Below are 20,817 nucleotides of genomic sequence, written 5' to 3' on the forward strand. Positions count from 1 at the left end.
CAAAAACTTAAATGGATGCAAAAACTTAACAGCAACTAGCCCACTTCCTCTCAAAGTAAATAGCACTAATTTATGAAGAGGTAAACTTTCAAGTCACAAAGCAGAAGCACCTGGGCCTCTGAAAGGCAAACTTCATAAAAGGTTACAGTACTGGGCGCTTCTCATAATAAAGGATTCTAGGACCATAGGTGTGTTTGAGATTGACGGATGGGAAATCCAGCTAAAGGATTTACACAGATGTTCTCTACGTAGAATTTGAATATAAATTAAAATGCCAGCTATGCATTTGGGAACCAGCCTTTAGTTAAATTCTCTAGTGTTTTTAGAATTTTTATTTCATTTTATTGAAAAAGAGAATCATTGTCTACAAACTATTTTCTTTCTAACTGTGCAAATACAATGAGCAAATCATTTGCAATATCAAAATACTGTTCGTAAATCACTGATGGCACCAATAATTTTAGGGATTTCCAATAGAACATATATTGAGAAAAAGAAACAGTAGATTTCAAGTTATAGGCATTAATTGAATTTTAAGAGTAGAAAATAAAATTAAAAATTTAAAACTCAGTAAGTTTAAGTTCTCTGATTTTCAGTAGTTTAAATCCAATCATCAGAAATTCAGGAGCACCTAGTATGTTCAAAGTTGCACAAATGTATATGGATGATAGAAAAGTAATAATCCCCATGCAATATTTTAAGTGTTGCTATCAGATATATTTAAGTGATATTTTACAGATTAAAGCTGGGTAAAATCAAAATATATCCTCCCATTACATTTTAAAACAATCACAATAATTTATCAACAGTTGCCATTTCACAGCAATTAGAAAACAGGAATTAATACAAGTTGAACAGAAAGGTACCTTTTCCTTTTTTAGGAAATAAACACAGATATGTGTGTGCGTGTGTATGTGTGTGTGTGTGTGCACGAGCGTGCACATATATGTATACATACACTCACATACACACACAACATCATCTTCAAAATTCAAAGTGGTTAATTTACTTTTGTATTATAAAAAAATTATCTCCCTATGGTCAAAATACTGAAAAAGCACAAAGGCTGAAAAAAGAAAACCACATTTGCCACTTTAAAAAAATACATTATTGTCTCAGTGGTTCTATTTATTTAACTGATTATAAAGTTAGGTATTATTAGGACTCAGACTCCTAGGACTGTACTGGACCAGACGGAATTAAATATGCCCCTTTCTCAGTCTCCAGAAAAGATACTCCTAACTCACCCTAAAAGATGATAAAATAAATGCCCCTATTCTGAACTGTTATACTGGGAAAGAAAACATGTCCACCTGGAAGCAATACAAACCATAAAAGTTTATGAATCTATGAGAGAGCCTGTATGAATCAGAAAGCAATTCTTTGGATATAAGTAAGGAGATTTTAGAAGTTTATAAACTCTAGAGTACAGATACAAAAATGATTTCTCTACAAATAACGATTTATCTAGTGCAAGGGTTGGTAGCCCATGGTCCATATCTCAAATGCCATCTGTTTTTGTAACTAAAGTTTTATTGGAACATAACTATGCTCACTTGTTTACATATTGTCTATAGCTGCTTTTGTTACAATGGCAGAGTTGAGTAGTTGTGACAAGAGACCTTATGGCCTGCAAAGCCTAAAATATTTACTCTCTGGCCCTTTACAGAAAGTTTACTGACCCCCTGATCTAGTCACTAAGTAATGTTCTAGTTACCTCAAAGTGTTAACATATCTCAAGAAGATTTTACCATGTAGTCCAAGAATAACCTGCATCGTGGGGTTTGTTCATAAGTAGGTAAATGTCAAACCCCACTTTAAAGTGGTACTTTACTTTTGGACAAGAAAATAATTTGTACACATTTTCAGGAAATACCTATAAAAGTTAATTTAAAAAAAGAAAAGGAAAAATCCAATTAAGAAAATTATGTCTGGCTATGTTCTCTTAATACTTTTATATTATTGAGGGGAAAGGGTGCTAAAATGCTTTTGTCACTCCTTCAGTTTTTCTTTAGTTTGTTTATAAATGTTTTCTGATAAGTAGTGCTCCCTCCTCCCCTCCCACACAATTAATAACCTTTAAGGTAATCTGCCTAAAATGCAGTTTGAAAAAGCCTTGTTCAGAAATATGTACTTACACTAAAAATATTAAAGATTATCCTTTTAGAAAATATTTCTAAAATTCTTTATATCTGTTACTCTAAGAAGGGGAAAGAAGGTAAAGAATGCACAGGGAAATTAAACTCTGCAAAACATACCCTAAAATGATAGGTATAAAATAGCGACCATTTTCGAAAAGCAATGTAAAATAAAAACAGAAAAATCTTTCAGATTTTAAGGGTGAAGCTTCCCTGACTCTAGTAAGCTACCCAAGTCTATTTCCAAAAGGGAGCCTCCGTAACTCAAGCAGCTGCTCATGAATCTTTAAGAGTTCACAGGTGTTTCATATTTCAATAGTTGTTGAAACATGGAAGATAAAACACTGAGAAGATATTTATCAAACACAAATTTATATCAAGATTAACTTTTTCAACCAGCTTACAAGCGGACTTTTCCCTTTGTTTAAAAAATGAATGATATGAAACTATATGTTAAAGATGTTTCTATAATAATACCTTACATTTATATAGCGCTTTACAATTTTCAAAGTGCTTTCACATACCATCTCATTTAATCCTCACAACAGCCCTGTGAGGTAGGTACAGCAGGTATTATTATCCTCACTTCAAGATGAGGAAATTGAGGCAGAGGGAGGTTAAGTGACTTGCCCAAGATCACACAGCTGGTAAGTGGCAGAGCTAGGCAGGACCTAAAATCAAATTTTTTGACTCCTTTCCCAGTACTCTTTCCACTACAACTACCGCCTCCAGTTATGAACAATGAACTGTGCATCAAAATCAAAAGCTTATTGAAGTTCATTGCAGTGATGTTTTAACAGTAAAGTTAAATGAGAAATACAAGAACAGTAGGTCTGATGGTTTTACTTGACATAATAAAATTGGTGCAAAACCACTTTTGTCTAATTATAACCTTTTGGTCCAAATACATAAAATATGCAATATTTACAGCATTTTCCTTTTTTTGTAAATGCAATGCTTTAAAACACATTATAAAGCACCTTAGTAAAAATAGTCTACAGGTAAAAGTACAGAAGATGTAGGAAAATCCTACCCATACCACAGCTCACTAATGGAGGCATAATATGGAGTCACCAATATCTCAGTTTACAGCTTTACAAATAACACATGGAAAAACAAACAGTAAACTTACTTTTTTGATATTAATGTGTGGAAGTCTTAACTAAAACTTCAGACAATCTCAATATTCTTTGAAGTATTTTCCCCAATATTAGGTATTGGGAAGAAAGGAATGAGAAATACTGCTTTGACTTTTTATCTTTTACAGTATTAGTCAATGGTTTAAACTGGTTTTTACCACTAATGATTATTTTTAAAAATTAAAATCACCTACATAAATATGGGCAAATCCAACTATAGCAGAAACATTTCTTAGCAAACATGATCAAACATTCCAATAAATTTCATGAGACGTGATTCACAAAACAAAGCACACACTGCCAAACAGTTATCAACACTATTCAGTAGAGGTGTATAATCCAAACCTTCGGTGAAGGTGAAAGTGGCAAATGGATTCTTCATTCATGGTTAGTTGAAAAAAATGCTTTATCAAAAACTTCTCTGAAACTGTATTTAGCCTTTTGATTGGACCTGCCATGTGTTTATCTTAGGTGATGTACAGGTTTTTTTCCAGGCAGGAGTTTATAACTCTCACCAAAATTTAACCAGAAAAAAGAAAAATGCCTGAAAATTTAAACTTCTTAGAACACTGACATATCAGTCAGTATCTACTTCCTTGACATTACTGTTTCCTAATTCAACTCAATACAAATCGTCATATATACCTATCAGCAATCCAGGTTGTGGAGCTGAGACCAAGTGTGAAGACAGGGTCGAAGTTTTAGTTCAAGAATCTAATAATCACATCTTATACTCAGTTTGATTTAGGGTAAATCTTTTCATAGAAAAAGTTTTGTGCAAGGATGTAGAGGTCTCCATCTTTTTCTCGAACAGCATGGGCTCTGATGAATTGGAACTGCTCTAGTGCAAATTCATAAAACTCATTCTCCATTTTCCAAATGTCAGACTGCTGTAGTTTTGCAATGGTTTGTTTAGTGGGGAGTTTCTTCTCTGTGGTTTTCCTAAGATGAGATTTCTTTCCTACTTACAAAGGAAAAAAGGAAAAGGTAAATAATTCTTGGAACACACACAAAAAGATCAATTCCTCTTTATTTAAAGAGATGGCTTAAGTTAATATGACACATTGAAGAGTAAGTAATATAACTGTCTTGTATTAATATAATTCGGGCAAAAATGGAACCCTAATCATACTTGAACTGTGATTTATTCCTTTAAAATGTAAATCCTTAACCTGTTAAAAACTTAACGAAATGTCATATATTAAATAGTAAATACGCAAGGATTACCACTCAGTACAATGTAGGCTGTCACCTCATACACTATAATCTCAAGTCCTTGGAGCTCTAACACTAGTTTGTTTTTTAAAAATTGATAAAATAACTATTGTCAAACAATTCTACTTTTTCATAACCTATATTCTCTAAAATTATGTGTTAGAAGCTAGGACATATGCATACATACTCATTCTATAGAAAGAGTTCCTATGATTGCATCTCATCAAACAGGAAAATCGTAATTAGATTATGCTAGCATGGTGACTTTCAGAAATGCAATACTGCTAAGGCTGCTAAAGCACCCTTTTAGGCATACTATATAACAGACATGACACATGACGACTGTATTAGTGCGATTCACCTCTCTTTAAAATGGCAGTAGGCAGGAGTATTACTTAGGTCTAATGTTTGATATCTGTCACTACTGAATATTACATATTTCTAAAGCCGGTTCTGTAGTTTGTATCATTCCACTATTCCTATAATGCCTTCTAATTTTCACCTAATGCACATATATTCGTTCAAAAAATATTTAGTGAACACTATCTCTGTGCCAGGCACTGTTTTGTATTGAAAATGATGGGCAGAAACAGACAATATACCTGCCTTTCTGGAGCTATTTGTTGTGTTTTACTGAAGAACTTCAAATCACATATATTTTACAAGTTGCAAACAAACCAAAAAAGTTAAAGACAGCTTTAAAAAGAAACCTTTCATTTATATACCTGTACGATAGAGTTCTGTAGCACCCCTGAAAAACCGGGGCAAAGCTGCCTCCAACAACATGATAAAATCTTCAAGCTCTTCAGTGACTCCCACCAGAAAATATTCATTAATTAGGTTATACTTGGCTTGATCCATAGCCCACCTGCTTCCCACATTCCTGAAACCAAAGAAAAGGAATTAAAAACCTAGTGTGAAATCTTCTAAGTATTTTTGATGCCTTTGACATTGTGTATTATGGAGAAAATAGATAAACACATGTATATCCAAAGGCTTAATGCCCTTTTATTAACATCCTCTGGGAAGCACACCTGTTTTTAATTTCCTTTGCTCTCATCTCCAGTTTCTGCTCAACTATGCAGTGCTAATTCAGAGCTTACTAGAGGAATCTTAATATGAACATAGTTTAGTTTGAGGGCACTTAAAAAATACATATATATATATACACACCCTGATATATACCTGATATAATCCTCCCATATGATTTAGTGTGAGTGTGTTTAATTTTTTTAAACTACTCTAAACTAAACTTTGTTCATTTTAAGAGCTCTCTAGCAAGGTATAAATAATTTGTGTCCAGTGCTTATCTTAATTTGTGAATTCAGGGGTATTTTTTTTTTTGAGACAGTCTCACTTTGTTGCCTAGGTTAGAGTGAGTGCCGTGGTGTCAGCCTAGCTCACAGCAACCTCAGACTCCTGAGCTTAAGCGATCCTACTGCCTCAGCCTCCCAAGTAGCTGGGACTACAGGCATGCGCCACCATGCCTGGCTAATTTTTTCTATATATATATTTTTAGTCGTCCAGATAATTTCTTTCTATTTTTAATAGAGACGGGGTCTTGCTCAGGCTGGTCTCGAACTCCTGACCTCGAGCAATCCACCCGCCTCGGCCTCCCAGAGGGCTAGGATTACAGGTTTGAGCCACCGTGCCTGGCCCTTCAGGGGTATTTTTTTATGAACTTAGCATTTTCTGAAATTTCTGAGGCACAGAAAATAGATAAGAAATAGTTCTGCTAAGCATCTCTTTTATTTTTATTTTTGTTTACATTGTCAGCTGATGCTGCTAATAGAGATTTTAGCACTGACATTCCTTGATCCTAATTCCAGCTCTGCCTTTAAGTAGCAGTGTGATCCTGAGCTGGTGGCTTTAGCTTTCTAGATTTTGTTTTCTCAGCTATTAAAAAGGAAGGGGGGGGGGGTGGTGGGTGCCAGTGATTAATTGATTTCTAAGGTCCCTCTCATTTCTGTGAATCTATGAAACATACTAAAGAAGTTCAATTAAAATATCCTCAAAAATGCCCAATGATGCAATATTCTTTATTGTTCTAAGGTAGGGATTAGCAAACTTTTTCTATAAAGGGCCAGAAAGTAAACATGTTAGACTTTGCAGACTATATGGTTTAGGTCCCAATTATTCAACTCTGCTGTTGCAGCATGAAAACAGCTATAGGCAATAAGTAAAAAATGTATGTGGATGTGTTTCAATAGAACTTTATCTATAAAAACAGGTGACAGGTAAAATTTGCTGCAGTTTGTTGTATGCCAATCCCTGTGCTAGGGAAATGGCTAAAAATTGAGAAGACATTCTTCCTAGACTTCCAGTTCTTCTTGTACTATTATAAGGCTTTGATACTATCTATTGGGTAGGACCTTAAGCTTCACAGTAATCTAATAATATATCTCAAATAATGAAGAAATTTCTTGTATTTCTCATTATGGTTTAAGGAAAAAACTAACTTTGAATGTGTTCCTTTTCCCCCTACTTTTCCTATTAAAATGATTGAATAGAACAAATAAATATGTACTAAGGAAATATATTATTTCCCCAGAATGTGCCAAGTTTTGGCTTTTAAAAATACAATTATTTCTGAAAACTGAAAACTTGGCACATTCTGAGGAAATAAATTATTTATTAAAGATAAAATATCTTTATTTTCCACCTGTTTATTACCAAACTAACCACAACCATAACCTTGGCTTCTCTTAAAGTCAAAATCAGTTTAATAGTAAAACCAGGTGAATAATTTACCAAGTCTTTTGTTGATCTAACATGAATGGCTAAGAAAGTAAGCTTAGGACAAAGTAAGGTTTATGACCACTGGTCTCTAATTAAGAGATCTATTGAAATACAGCAAAACATAAGACAAAAAACAAACAAAAAAATTTAAAAACCAGCATCTGAGGAAACAATGCAAGTATATTATATATGAGTAATGCTTTAAATACATTTAAAGGTAACACAAAACTAGATATTACTTAATTACATGTTATTTTTAGTCTGGTCTTTCACTGATTTCACTAGACCTACCCCTTGTGAAATATAGATTATGGAAATATTAGGTTATTAAGTATGAAATGTTCTATTTCCTTAAGGACTAAGTTTGACAGTTGATATCTCTGACATTTCACTTTGACAATGTTTTATTTTTATTGTGAAGGTACATCCTCAGTCTTGCAAACGCTTGGTTTGGCTTGTGATTGTCTTTCAAATTTTTTTAGAGCCATTTTTGTGAAACCACTTCTTCCAGGCTTTGGACCACTTTTTGCAAGGAAAAATATTCAATTCTCAACAATGGATAAGTCAAAAATTCGTGTTATTTTCGGACATTAGTTCCATCATGGAATATCAATGAAGTGTTTGAGAAGGATGTGGCTAATGAATGCACAGTACATCGATGGTTTGAGAAGTTCCGTTCTGGTGATTTTAATCCTGAAAATAAGCCACGTATGTGACCTGAGACCAAGGTGGATAATGACGAGCTGAAAGCTGTAGTGTAAGCAAATCCATCTCAACCTACAAGTACATTAGCAGCAAGGTTGATGTTACTATTCCAACAATATTGGACCATTTGAAACAACTTGGCAAGGTAAAGAAGCTGGATAGGTGGGTTCCACATGAATTAAACCAGTGTCAGAAGAGAAATTGTCTCAAAGCTTGCCTTTCTTTGCTGTAACAACAACAAAAAGGTGAACCATTTCTATACCATATTGTTAGATGTGATGAAAAATGGACTCTTTTTTTTTTTTTTTTGTGAGAAATAGAGATTTTATTAGGCACAGAGGGTGACTGGTGAACAGTTACAAAATGGCTACCTCCTGAGCTGGAGAGTAGTACCCCAGGGGAAGGTAAGGCAGAGGAGTGGGTTTTCTCTGCCTTCTCCTTCAAGTTTGCAAGCGGATGGCCCCATCCAGCCGGATGACCTCTCCAGTGAGGAATGGGTTCTCAATGATGGCCTGTACCAGGTGAGCATACTCAGCAGGGTCACCCAGGCGGCTGGGGAAGGGAACCTGGCTGGCCAAGAAGTTGCGTACCTTCTCTTGGAGGGTGGTCAGCAGAGGGGTGCCAAATAGGCCTGGAGCAATGGTCACCACCCGAATGCCTATGGGAACGAGATCCCGAGCAATAGGCAGTGTCATGCTCACTATGCCCCCCTTGGAAACAGAGTATGCAGCTTGTCCAACCTGGCCTTCAAAGGCAGCCACACTGGCAGTGTTGATGATGACCCCACGTTGGCCTCCCTGGTCTGGTTCATTCTGGCCCTTCTCACCAGCCACTAGGCAGATCACATTGAAGGTACCCATGAGATTCACATTGAGAACTTGCTGAAAGTCCTCCAAGGTGTGGGCTTGGCTCTTCTTTAAGCTGTATGTTTTGATGGCCACTGCAATACCTGCACAGTTGACAGCCACATCCACGTGGCCAAATTTTTCTTTTGCTAAAGTCAGGGCTGCTTGCACGTCCTTCTCAGAGGTCACATCAGCTGGGGCGAAGACATAGCTCTTTCCTAACTTCTGGGCTTGGGCCTCCCCAGCCGAGCTGGGCAGGTCCAGAAGCACAGCAGAGGCTCCCTGCTCCACCAGTCGCTCCACTGTGGCCAGGCCCAGGCCTGAGGCTCCTCCGATTATTACTGCGACCAAACCCTTCACGCTCCAACACCAAAAAATGGATTCTTTTTAACAATTGCAAGCATTCAGCACAACGGCTGGATAAAGACGAAGTGCCAAAACACAGTCCAAAACCAAATATTCATCAAAAAAAGCTAATGGTGTTTGTCTGGTAGTCTAGCGCTGGCATTATATCCACTACAGCTTCATGAAACCTGGTCAATTGATTACAGTGATGTCTACTGCAACCAACTGGACAAAATGATGAGGATGCTTGCGATTAAGCAGCTGTGATTGGAGAACAGAGACAGATCAATCCTCCTGCTGGCCACCAGCGCTCGAGTACTTGTTGCACAAACAACGCAGCAGAAGCTAGACTTGGAAACTCTCTGTCATCCATTGTATTCACCAGACCTTGTACTAACTGACTACCACTGCCTTCTAGGCTTTGGACCACTTCTTGCAAAGAAAAGTATTCAATTCTCAACAAGCCATAGAAAATGCCTTTCGAGATTTCATCGCCACTCACCCTCCAGGTTTCTTTTCTGCTGGCATAAACAAGCTACTGTTAAGATGGCAAAGCCGTGTCGATAGCTTAGGAACATACTTTGATTAATTGTACTGCTTCTGGTTTGAGATATAATAAACTTCTGATTTGAAATCAGACATTTTATATTTAATGACCTAATACTAAGGAAGATGATCAATTTAAGCCAACTTTATCTCCCTACCAGCATTCGGAGCTGTGTCCACAGAAGAAGGGGATTTGAAGCCAGAGCTTCTCTGGAGCACAGTCTGAGCCGCCCTCAGCTACACATTCATCAAAGGTCTGGAGCAAAGACAAAGCAGCATAGGTAAGCCATAAATCCAAGTCTCACCTATAAAATACCTTAAAAGGGTAAGTTGTTAAATAAATGGGCAGAAATAGGTGGGATGAGACAGTAAAATGAAAGGGATAGGCAGGTTACAAAAGTATACTTGAGATACTGAAGAAAGTTAAACATGAATTTTTCTCACCACTTTGTTTTATGCTTGCTTTTGTAAGAATTATTTTACTATATGAATGGAAACTCCTCTAGATAATAATTTGTCCCTGAAAATAAGTACTACTTTATTTTGAATTTGTGTATTTATATTTTTTTACCAAAGGAAATTATCTGTTTCAGATGATATAACAGAGATACCAGAAAACAAACTAGGGAGGTTTGGTTGTTGCAGTGAGCCACCTACAAACACCGCTTGGTACTTCTGCAAGGAAGAAATATGAAAAAGCAGGAAGAGCACACATCTTCAGGGCCAAGCGAGTTTCTAGAACCAAGCTTGACTCTATTTTGAGTAAGTTCTTTAAGGCCTCCAGGCCTTACTTTTCTAGTCTATACAATTAGATTAAACTCAGAGGGCCTTTCAACCAAAGTTCTATAAAGAATAAGGCCAAAAAAATCCTTAGATAGCTTTCAGTTGATCTTGTAAGGCACAAAAGAGTGGTTTTATTTTCACTTGAATAAATCATTTATTTATAGATGGCCCTGTTTTCATAAAAGTTAAACAATGCAATAGTATTCTGGTGATGTTACTAATACTACAGCTAAACAAACAGGCATATTAATATGCATTTTAAAAGGACACTTAAAAAACCCCAGACAAACCAAGACCTACTACAGTCAGGGCAAAGAACAGTTGAAGCTCCAGGGTGCTATAAAAGGGGGAGATGATGTTAAAAGATCTGCCTGGATTTTTCTATGAGTATTGAATATGCAACTTTAAAATATCTTTCACATAAAAATGTTGAGTAACATGTTGTATTTCTTTCCTCCTTTTAAAAGGATATAAAGAGCTTAAGACTATGGGCTCTAGAATTAGAGTGCTTGGGTTTAAATTCCAGCTCTACCATTTACCAGTTGCATGACACTGGGCAAGGTACTTAACCTCCGTGCCTCAGTTTCCTTCTCTGTAAAAACGACAACAATAGCAGCAAACATCCCATAGAACTGTTGTGCAAACTACCCGAAAAAATACATATAAATAACTTAAAATACTGCTTGGTACACAATAAACAGTCAATAAATATGGGCTATTATTCTTAATATTATTAAGTATTATTATCATCCAATCCCTCAAACTACATAGGATAGCAACCATAAAACCATGCTATCCAGGGCTGACATGACAAATGATGAATGTAGAGACCTACATGACTATAAATGTTTTCCTTACCAACACTAATATTACTTTGGTTGTAGAAGGAGATGGATTCTAACATTTACTGAATAAGAGCTAATGTAAACAATAGGGCTAAAATTTGGGGAGGGGAGTGGGTAGTAAACTCAAGTAAATTTAGAAATAAATACCAATAAACTCCAAAGTAATAGGTCACAAAAGAGTTGCATTAATAGATTTTACAAACTTTTGTAGAATCTCCATAATGACAAATATTTTTAGAAGATTAAATAATGCTAAGAGATAGGCAGGTGAACACTAAAGGAAAACAATTTGGTCAGTTACCTGTGTTTGTATCAGTACCTTCTACCTAAAGCCTTGAGGCTAAGGAAAGAAACAGCAATTTCTAGAAATCATAAAAAAGGAAAGCAAAATAAAAAAAACACTGCCCCTTCATGTGACACAGGGGGCACATCTAAGTTGGAAAAACATTGTTGGATGTTGATTAGCACAATACACCAAGTATGAAGCATCACTACTGTGTAACACTTTAGGTTTAGAATGTGTAGAATTCACACTTTTGACCATTTGCTAAGCACTCACAGGTAAACTAGGTACCATGCTAAATACTGGGAAAACAAAACGAATGAAATAAATGCTTCAGGAAGTTCACCATATTTTAAAGAAGACAATAGGTAAACAGATAATCCAATTACTGCAAAATAAATGCTTAAAAATAGATTTGAATGGAGTGCTCTGGGAGCCCTGAAAGGGGCATGACTAACTCTGCCTAGAGGCATCAGGAAAAACTTTATGGAAGAAGTATTATATAAGCTAGATCTGAAAGGTAGACAAAGAATTTTCTTGAGTAAAGAAAAGGCATTCTTAATATAGGGAATAACACATGTGCAAAAAGTAGGAAGCAATAAGTTTGAAGGACAGTGACATTTTATGTGGGTGAAGCACAGGGTGCTGGAAGGAAAATTAGGCAGGAGAGGTAGGGCTCAGATCATGTCCAATTGTGTCTCCTATGTCCTGGATAATCTTGTGAGCAATGAGGTCCCAGTAAGAGTATCCCACCAGAAAAGTGACAAACCAGTTTGTTTCTTAGAAAAATAACTCTGGTGATACTCTAGAGAATACAATGAAATGGAAGACAACCCAAACCTAAACCTGATAAAAACTTTGTTGAGCCATTATTCTCTCTTTGTCTGAAAAAATAGCTGCTTTAGCAAGATAGTGTCCCTAAACTGATGGTAACAAATATAAATTGTCATCATCAAGACTAAGAGAACCAAAGAATATACAAAAATACATAATATTAATAGATAATTATAACAGTGTCATACTAAAATTATTAGTAGGACTATAATAAAACAAATAGCCCTGGAACAGAAGTACAATATTTTTAAAAATCACAAAAAATTATGTATATTACAAGATATCAACTATATAAGTAGTCTTCCTTTTGCTCCTTTCCACTTGGGGTTGTTTTCAAAATTTCCACAATAAGCAAACAGTATATTTATAATTGACAACAAATTTAAAAAGCACATTGTCCAACGCATTTCCTAAACAATTATCTTTGTAAAAATCTTAAAACTAAGATATTACCTTTTTGTCTCCTTGTTTTCGTCTCCTTAACCCTGGTCTATAATCATCTCCAAATCTCAGAAAGTAATAGTAAGAAACTAGCCTCTCAATAGGATCCCTTATGACATTAATGTAAATTGGCTTCTTCTTCACACCAAATCTGAAATAAAACAAAATTTAAAAGGTGAAATCAATATTTTCATTCTGTTTAGGGGTACCCTGAAAATATATGTATAAGTTTGAAGTATTGATCCTACATGGAAAGAACAACATGAATTAATTTAAATAATTTGAATACATGGAGATTGGGAAATATTTCATGATTATTTATGTCACAATCAAGTAAATATGAAATAAGAATTTTAAAATTATGGCTGAAGATAAAGAAAAGAAGGGAAAAATGAATGAAAAGTAATTTTAAACTTTACTGGCAAGAATTACATAAAACATTTTCATACTACATCCTTATTAGATTTCAAGTCCAAGTAGAAAATTCCTTTTTAAATTAGTATAGACATATTACTAAGAAAATTACTAAGAAAGAATTTAATATTTATAATTTTAAAATGAACTCATAAAAAAGTATTTTTATTACATTCCATAATCTATTATCTGGTGCTACAAAAAGAGTTTCAAATCTGCATTAAATATGTAGCAATGATTTCTCATTTCTAGCTCACCAAACTAGGTAAACATTATCGATGTTATCAAGTACTAGTCAACAAAAGAGTGACCATTTGAATCTACCTTCTGTTGCTGATTTTAAAGACAAGATAGAAGTAAAAGACATTAGGTTTTCAGCATTATTTCTTTAGGAAATGATAAACACTTGAAGGAACACAGACTTTTACTTTAGCAATCCTTGCAGACTCTAGAATTGTCCAACTGCCTCTCTGTTCTAACATCGTTCCCTGTCCCAGTCTTGAAATGTGACAGTTATCTTGATTCTTCCCTTTCCATTATTCTTCATTTAATAAAATTACAAAGTCCTTCTGATTTTTCTTTTGTAAGTTTTCTCACAGATGGGACTTGTCATTATCATTCTTTTTCTTTACCACTGCCCTCTTCCTCAGCTTCTTGCTTAGATTACCACAATAATTTAGTTGGTTTTCTTGCATCCAGTCTCTTTCCCGTTCAACCTACCTTCCATACCAGTTTTCAACCGTTGTTCCTAAATAACTCTTCTTAGGATTCTTAGGAATCTGAAATAACTCTACTGATCAGTTAATATCAAATCCAAACTCCTTTGCCTGGTTTGTTTGCCTTATGTCTTAGGTACCACCTTATTGATACAACTTTTTCTTCAACTTTCCTCAAACAAGAAACCATCTGCTATTGTTAGGTCAGCCTCTTCTACCTTCTCCCATATATCCATACTTAGTGCTATTTTTCCTTATATATTTTCTCTTATTCTGTCTTCAAAGACTAGAATGCCATTTCCATTTTTCTATTCTTTCCTTTTCTATATTAATTCATTCAAAAAATACTTTTCATGTACCCAATATATGCCAAGCCATGAGCTACATACTAGGGATACAACAATGGAAAAAAAAAGACAAAATTCCTTGTCCTTCAAGAGCTAACATTCTACTTGGGGGAGACAGGCAATAAAATAAATAAGCAAACATATTAGATGGTAATAAGTACAAAGGAGAAAAATAGTGCACTGGAAGAGAATAGGGAGTGCCAGGGGAGATGAGGCAGAGTACAATTCAAAATACTGTTTTTTGGAAAAGTGTCACTGGTATTATGTAAGGAGGAAGGAACCATGCAGATATCTGGGGCAAAGTGTTCTGGGAAGATGGGACTTCCAAGTATGAAGGCCCTAAAGCAGGTAAGTGCCAGGTGTTTTGAAGAATGGCAAGAAGATCAACCTGGTTGCAGGATCAGGATAGTAACAGAGGATGAGAGTAAAGAGGTGGGGGTAACGTGGAGCGAGCACTGATCGTGTGGGCCTTGCAGGCCATTATAAGCATTTATAAGCTTTTATAGAGTCAGGAAGGACGTCATAGGAGGATTTAAGCAGAGAAGTATCATGATATGACTTATTTTAAAAGGCCACTGACTGCTGTTTTGGAATAAACAGAGAGGCAATAACAAAATCTGTGACTTCTCTTCCTGATGACTCTAGCATACAGTTCTACTAGCTTTCGTTTGATATCTCCTACACCCAAGACCTATGGCCATTAGGCAATTTAATGCTTAGTTTGTCCTACGAGGGCTTCTCCTGTAAAGTCTTTTCTCCCCAAGAATATTATAAGTCACCTGAGGATAGGCATAGCACCAATAATGCAGTAAAAATTTCTTTCATAATTTTTTAAAAGAGGAAAACAGTATTATTGCAAATATATAGCACTGCCACATTAGGTATTAGAGTAGATGCTCCATAAAGGCAGAGACTGTTTCTTTCTTGTTTATGGCTTTACCACTAGTGCTCAGCACTGTACCCAACACATAGGTGTTGAATATTAATAGCATTGGGTTGAACAGACTGTTGTGAATTAGCTTTGTACTTTTTCTAAGTACAAAAGCCTTTCTGTGGGAGAGTACACTCAGTAGTGAGAACAAAGTAAGGAGGCACCAGGAACATAGAGTTGCTACTTTAGCTCACAGAGCTGAGAGTCTTTTAACAGGAAGCTACAAGAAAGAGAACACAGGATAATGGATTGCTGATTCCATTCTTAAGACTGAGATTCCCTGGGAACCTCCTCTATCCTCTCCATTATTAGCCATTGCCCCACCCTGGGCCATTCTCTTGTGAATTGCCTCCTGGCAGAAGAATATCTCCCAGCAATGTTTCCTCTTCCCCTTTCCCTTAGTTGCTGACATGTGAAGCAGACAGCAATTCTTACTAGGCAATAGTGAAAGGAGACACTGCATTTTACAAAACTCTTCTTGCTGTCTAGGAAATGGCTATCTTGGCTTTTAGTAGCATTTATCATGTATGAAATATGATTTTAATGAGATAATCTGTGAACTCATTCTGAAAATGGATAAGAACTATTATGTGTAATTTAGGTAATAGTTATACAGACATGAAGGGCTGGAGGCAAGGGATCATAACATAATGGGCATGATTAAAAAATAGTATATGGGCCACTCAGCTCAGCCAGTTAGAAAACAAGATCTAAGGACTGCCAGTTTAACTCTCTTGCCAACCAGGTAGTTTATATAGTGGTAAAAGTAAAGAAGTCATAGAGTCCACCCTTAACCTTAGCTACTCATTTGAGCTGTTCAGCAGGAAGGTTCAGGTGGAAGAGTAGAAAACCCATCCCTACTCATTGACCTGTTACAACATAACCTTCCCAGGAAAAGAAGTACATACTAGTAGGAATCTGCAAGTAAAAATCAAAAAGGGAAAAACATCATCTGAGCAGCAAGTTGGTAAGATGTTTTGGGAACCTCATTCTTGCTATGTAAGCATATGATGCATGGCAAAGCAAGGAACATAAACTAGGTTCATTTCTTTACAATTACCCTCTATAGATAGCTTCTACAGACAAGTGAACAAGAATGGTTAAAAGAACAAATGCATTCTCAGAACATTTGTAAGAAACCTTGTCAACTGGCTGGACAAAGTCTAAAAGGGAGATGATGAAGCTGAAAGAGGGCTTAATGGCTTTTGGGAAGCTTTGAGATTTCTGCTTCATACTAGGTTTAACATTTCTACTTAAGCATCAGTCTTGCTGGGAGGACATTTATACCTTGTACATATTTATTCTGGACCAGCTTAGCCCTAAAGGGTTCACAGATGCTTTCTAATCCTACTGGCAAGTTCACACTATCTTATTTTAAAAAAAGTGAATGACCTGTTGGTCTTTGTTGGTTCCACTGACAATAATGTTATAAATAAATGATTTTTAAAGAAATTTATTTACGTCTTAAAAAGGGCATTCATCTACTATGCATCTATTAGAATGGCTCAAATTAAAAAAAAAAAAAAAACCAAAGAGGGGGTTAAACAATTCCAAATGGTGGTGAAGATGCACAGCAACTGGAGCTCTTAAACACTATTGGTGCCGCAAAACGATACAATCACGTGAGAAAACAGTTTGGCAGTTTCTTACAGAGTTACTATACAATCTAGCAATCTCATTTCTAGGATTTTATCCAAAAGAAATTAAAACATATGTCCACAAAAAGCCGTATACAAATGTTCTGGCAGCTCTATTCACAATCCCCACATGCTGCAAACCACCAAAATATCCAGAAACTGGTGAATGGTTAGAAGGTGTGGCATATCTATACAATGGAATACCACTCAGCAAGGAACTAACTACTGATACACACATCCAACTGGATGAATGTCAAAAGCATTATGTTAAGTGAAAGAAAGCAGACTCAAAAGATTTGGTGACTAATAAGATATAGGTAGTGACAAAAAGAGTTGTCTAAGATGACTCTAAAGTTTCTTGCCTGGGTGTCATGACAGATAAAAATGTATAAACTTTCCAAAAGGGAATAATGGAGACAAAATCTTGTGCAATGCCTAATTAAGAGTTGGGAATAAGCAGGACCAGCAAAGATTCAGACAGGGAGAAGAAGAAAATACCAGTTAAGACTGAAAGAAGAGAAAAATTAAAAAGAATCATACCACTGCCCTGTATGAGGCACAGAACTAAGTGCTTCATATACATTATCATAGTTAATCCTTACTACCACCCATGAAGTAATTACTTTAATTATCCTCATTTTACAAAAGGGGAAACAAGCTCAAAGATCTGAAGTAATGTCGCTGAGATAACAGCTGGCAAGGAGTCAAAGTGGATTTAATGGCAGATCTGTCTGACTTCAAAGATTGCTCCTTAGCAGTCTAAAGGATCAGCGCTGTAGAAAGAGGGAGCAAAACAAGGTCAATAAAAAAGCAACTCCCCCATATTGCCTATAATAATTAAAATACATTTTTTTTTTTTTTAAGACAGGGTCTTGCTCTGTTGCCAAGGCTGGAGTGCAGTGGCACAAGTATAGTTCACTGAAACTTCCAACTCCTGGGCTCAAATGATCCTCCCACTTCACCTGTAGCTGAGACTATAGGTGAGTGCCACAATGGCTAATTAAAATAAAATTTTTTTTTTTTTTTTAGAGATGGGGTCTTGCTATGTTGCCCAGGTTGGTCTCCAACTCCTAGCCTCAAGCAATACTCCTGCCTGGGGTTATAGGCATGAGCCACCATGCTCGGCCACTGATTAAAATAATTTTTAAGTTTCTATGGTATTATGACTTATTTGTTAGAAGTTGTACAGAAAATGGTGCAAACTTCCCCTGGATCAGCAGAGTAGTATTAGGTAAAAAGAACAATGTCACATGAATTTATATATTAACAAATTCTATTTAGGCCTAAAATATGGTCATGTATTATCCTCTAGGATATTTCAGACCTAGTGAAGCATTTAGTTATTTGTTTCTTGTCCTGATGTATCTGCTTCTTTAATGATTCAGCTCACTTGTTCTGAAAATAATAGAGGTAATATAGAAAAACCAAAATGACCCCAATGAAAACTTGTCATTTCCGGGAACAACAACAAAGGCATACACCTGAGGTGTGCCTGAATAAAACAGTTGTATCAAAAACAATTTTCAAATATCTTTCTAAGACAGATGGTAACATGTGACCCTAAGGTAGCTAGATCATAAAAAAAAAAAAAAATCACAGCAGTGTCTGATGGAAAGTACAGCATTAAAAGTTTTATTTTAGCTAATCATTCATTATGAAGGGAAAAAGGTTTTTGGAAGAGATGTTCTAACACTTTTGTTTTCTAAAATTTGCAGAAAATCAAAGTGGGATAATGGATACCACTGAAAAATAAACAGTATAAATTTAAAAAGGGGAGATAATCTAATATTTTCACTGTTTATAGTAAAACATAATGAAGTGATAATTACAGAAAAAAATGGGGTTTCAGTGAACTCATTAAGGTCAAGATCTGCAACTTATTCAACTTTGTATTTCCTCTACACTAGGATATTTTGAAAATGTTCAACCTAAACAATTTTAAAATGGAAAATTTCTAAATTTATGACATTATCATATCTATTAATACATTATTTTAAAATTGTGTTGTCCACCAATTAAAAAGAAAACAAAACAGTAACCGAATATTAAAAGGAAAAATAGAAAGAAGAACTAGGAAATATGACAAAGAAAATCAAAGGATTCAGACAAAAAGGAGCAAGATAGGATAGGAATACAAAAATGTAAAAAGAGGGTATTTGGTTATTATTCTAAAGTTCTCAAAAAAAACCCAAATATATGTAACCAAAACCCAGCTTGAGCAGAGAAGCTTGTAAATACAATGTGTGCTGCTTAGTGATAAGTCTAAACTAGAAAGGACTTTTCATTTTTCATTTCTTATTTCCTGGAGTTCTTCATACTCTTTTCAATGTCTCTGCTAAGGCAATTGAAAAACTATGTGATTCAGTATTTCTCTTGCCAGTTCACCATTTTCTCCCAAAGGCAAGTGTTTCACTGGATTCCACCTATGCCATACCGTACTTCCAGACTGTATGGAAGAATAAAGGACCCTTGAACAACACAAGTCCACTTATAGGTGGATTTTTTTCAACCAAACGCAGAACAATTATAAATATGGTATTTGTGGGATGAAGGAACTTATGTATATGGAGGACTGACTTTAAAATATGAGGGTTCCGCAGGGCTTGAGTATGCAAAGATTTTGGTATATGGGTGGTCCAGGAACCAATCCCTGGTATATACCAAGGAATAGCTACATTTTTAAAATTGGTAATCCCTGCTTGGCCTTTTGGCTAAGATCAAGTGTAAAAATTAGTAAGGTGATGTTTCTTTCCTCTTCCTTACTCATCATGGAGTGTATGGCTATCAAGCTAAAAGATATTTTAAAAGATATTAGTTATATCTACAACAGTTCTTGACTATATACATATATCACAGTATATTTCCTTTAGTTGATTTTGTTTAGGTATTTGTTTAAAATCTTATAAAAATCTGTTAAAAATTTTCCCAATACTTTTCACCTCCAATAACATAAGACCCACTATGAAAATATTCAAACTCTTAAAAATTCATGTCAGTATTTAATAAACAAGATTAATCTTTTCAAAAAGCTTTATACTTTTCAACTGCAAGAACCCTAGTATATACCAGAGCTTTGTTCTAAGTACAAGACTTTGCCAAAAGCAAAAGCACTCAATATATTATTTTAATAATGAAAACCTATAATATTAGAAACCAAGCTGTGTGTGGAAAAAATAAATCATTTAGGTGAAAGGGTAACAAACATTCAATTCAAGGATAATGCAGCCCTGAGGGAAAATATGCATATGAATGAAGTTTATGAAATTGGTTCAATGCCTCTGCAAAGAAAAAATAATTAGTTTATTTTAAAGCTGCCTATATAATGTTTTCAATATTACAGTATGAATTATTTATAGAAAAATGTACATCTAACTTTAAAGCTACCATTTTATTGTAAGATCTTGAGTACTGTGGGAGAAACTAGAAATAGGAATATATCATTTCATATATATATAATATTTGGGTGATTCCTTTTTAATTACATGATTTCCAAAAAAGTTAAGATTTGTTATCAATCTGAATCTATACTACTTCATTCTATTCTTTTTCTTTTCAAATTTAAGAAGTCAAATTGAGGGTGGGATATCACTTTCATTTTAAATTTCATGAAGAATGCCTTTTAAAGTTGACAAATACAATAGAGTATATTACTTTTAAGTCATAACTGCTAATTTAAAAGCTGAATGAACATGTCTAAGCTTAAATAATTAAAAAAAAATGTTAGTGGTGTTTTTTTTATTTAAAAAATTTTTTTAGAGATAGGGTCTCTCTCTGTTGCCCAGGCTGGAATACAATAGCATGGTCATAGCTCACTGCAGCCTCGAACTCCTGGGCTTATGCAATCCTCCCACCTTAGCCTCCACAGGAGTTGGGAACATAGGCATGTGCCACCATGCTCCATTAATTAGAATATT

The 20,817-nt window shown here is 35.2% G+C and overlaps 2 protein-coding genes across 3 annotated transcripts in view; both read right to left on the reverse strand.

The window, feature by feature from the left end:
- Nucleotides 1-2,489: 2,489 nt before the first annotated feature.
- HS2ST1 (heparan sulfate 2-O-sulfotransferase 1) overlaps nt 2,490-20,817 on the reverse strand; it is a 165,812-nt gene continuing 147,484 nt past the window's right edge. Inside the window, exons 4-7 of one of the 2 annotated variants that reach the window (XM_045547592.1) lie at nt 12,871-13,009; nt 9,831-9,928; nt 5,218-5,375; nt 2,490-4,241 (exon numbers count right to left, since the gene is read on the reverse strand). In XM_045547592.1, coding sequence (XP_045403548.1) covers nt 4,012-4,241; nt 5,218-5,375; nt 9,831-9,928; nt 12,871-13,009 — 625 coding nt within the window. In that variant the 3' untranslated portion in view covers nt 2,490-4,011. The remainder of the gene's footprint in view (nt 4,242-5,217; nt 5,376-9,830; nt 9,929-12,870; nt 13,010-20,817) is intronic. The other variant, XM_045547593.1, reaches the window with a different exon arrangement.
- Nucleotides 8,236-9,182, reverse strand: LOC123635438 (3-hydroxyacyl-CoA dehydrogenase type-2-like). The gene has a single exon (XM_045547594.1). It carries the CDS (start codon nt 8,794-8,796, stop codon nt 8,377-8,379), a length of 420 nt encoding a protein of 139 aa, XP_045403550.1. The 5' UTR covers nt 8,797-9,182; the 3' UTR covers nt 8,236-8,376.

This window comes from Lemur catta, chromosome 3, assembly GCF_020740605.2.
Source record: "Lemur catta isolate mLemCat1 chromosome 3, mLemCat1.pri, whole genome shotgun sequence".
Classification (NCBI taxonomy): Eukaryota; Metazoa; Chordata; class Mammalia; order Primates; family Lemuridae; genus Lemur; species Lemur catta.

What these genes read in the sequence shown, in the direction of transcription:
- LOC123635438 (XM_045547594.1), bottom strand. Translation starts at nt 8,796, where the DNA reads ATGGGTACCTTCAATGTGATCTGCCTAGTGGCTGGTGAGAAGGGCCAG.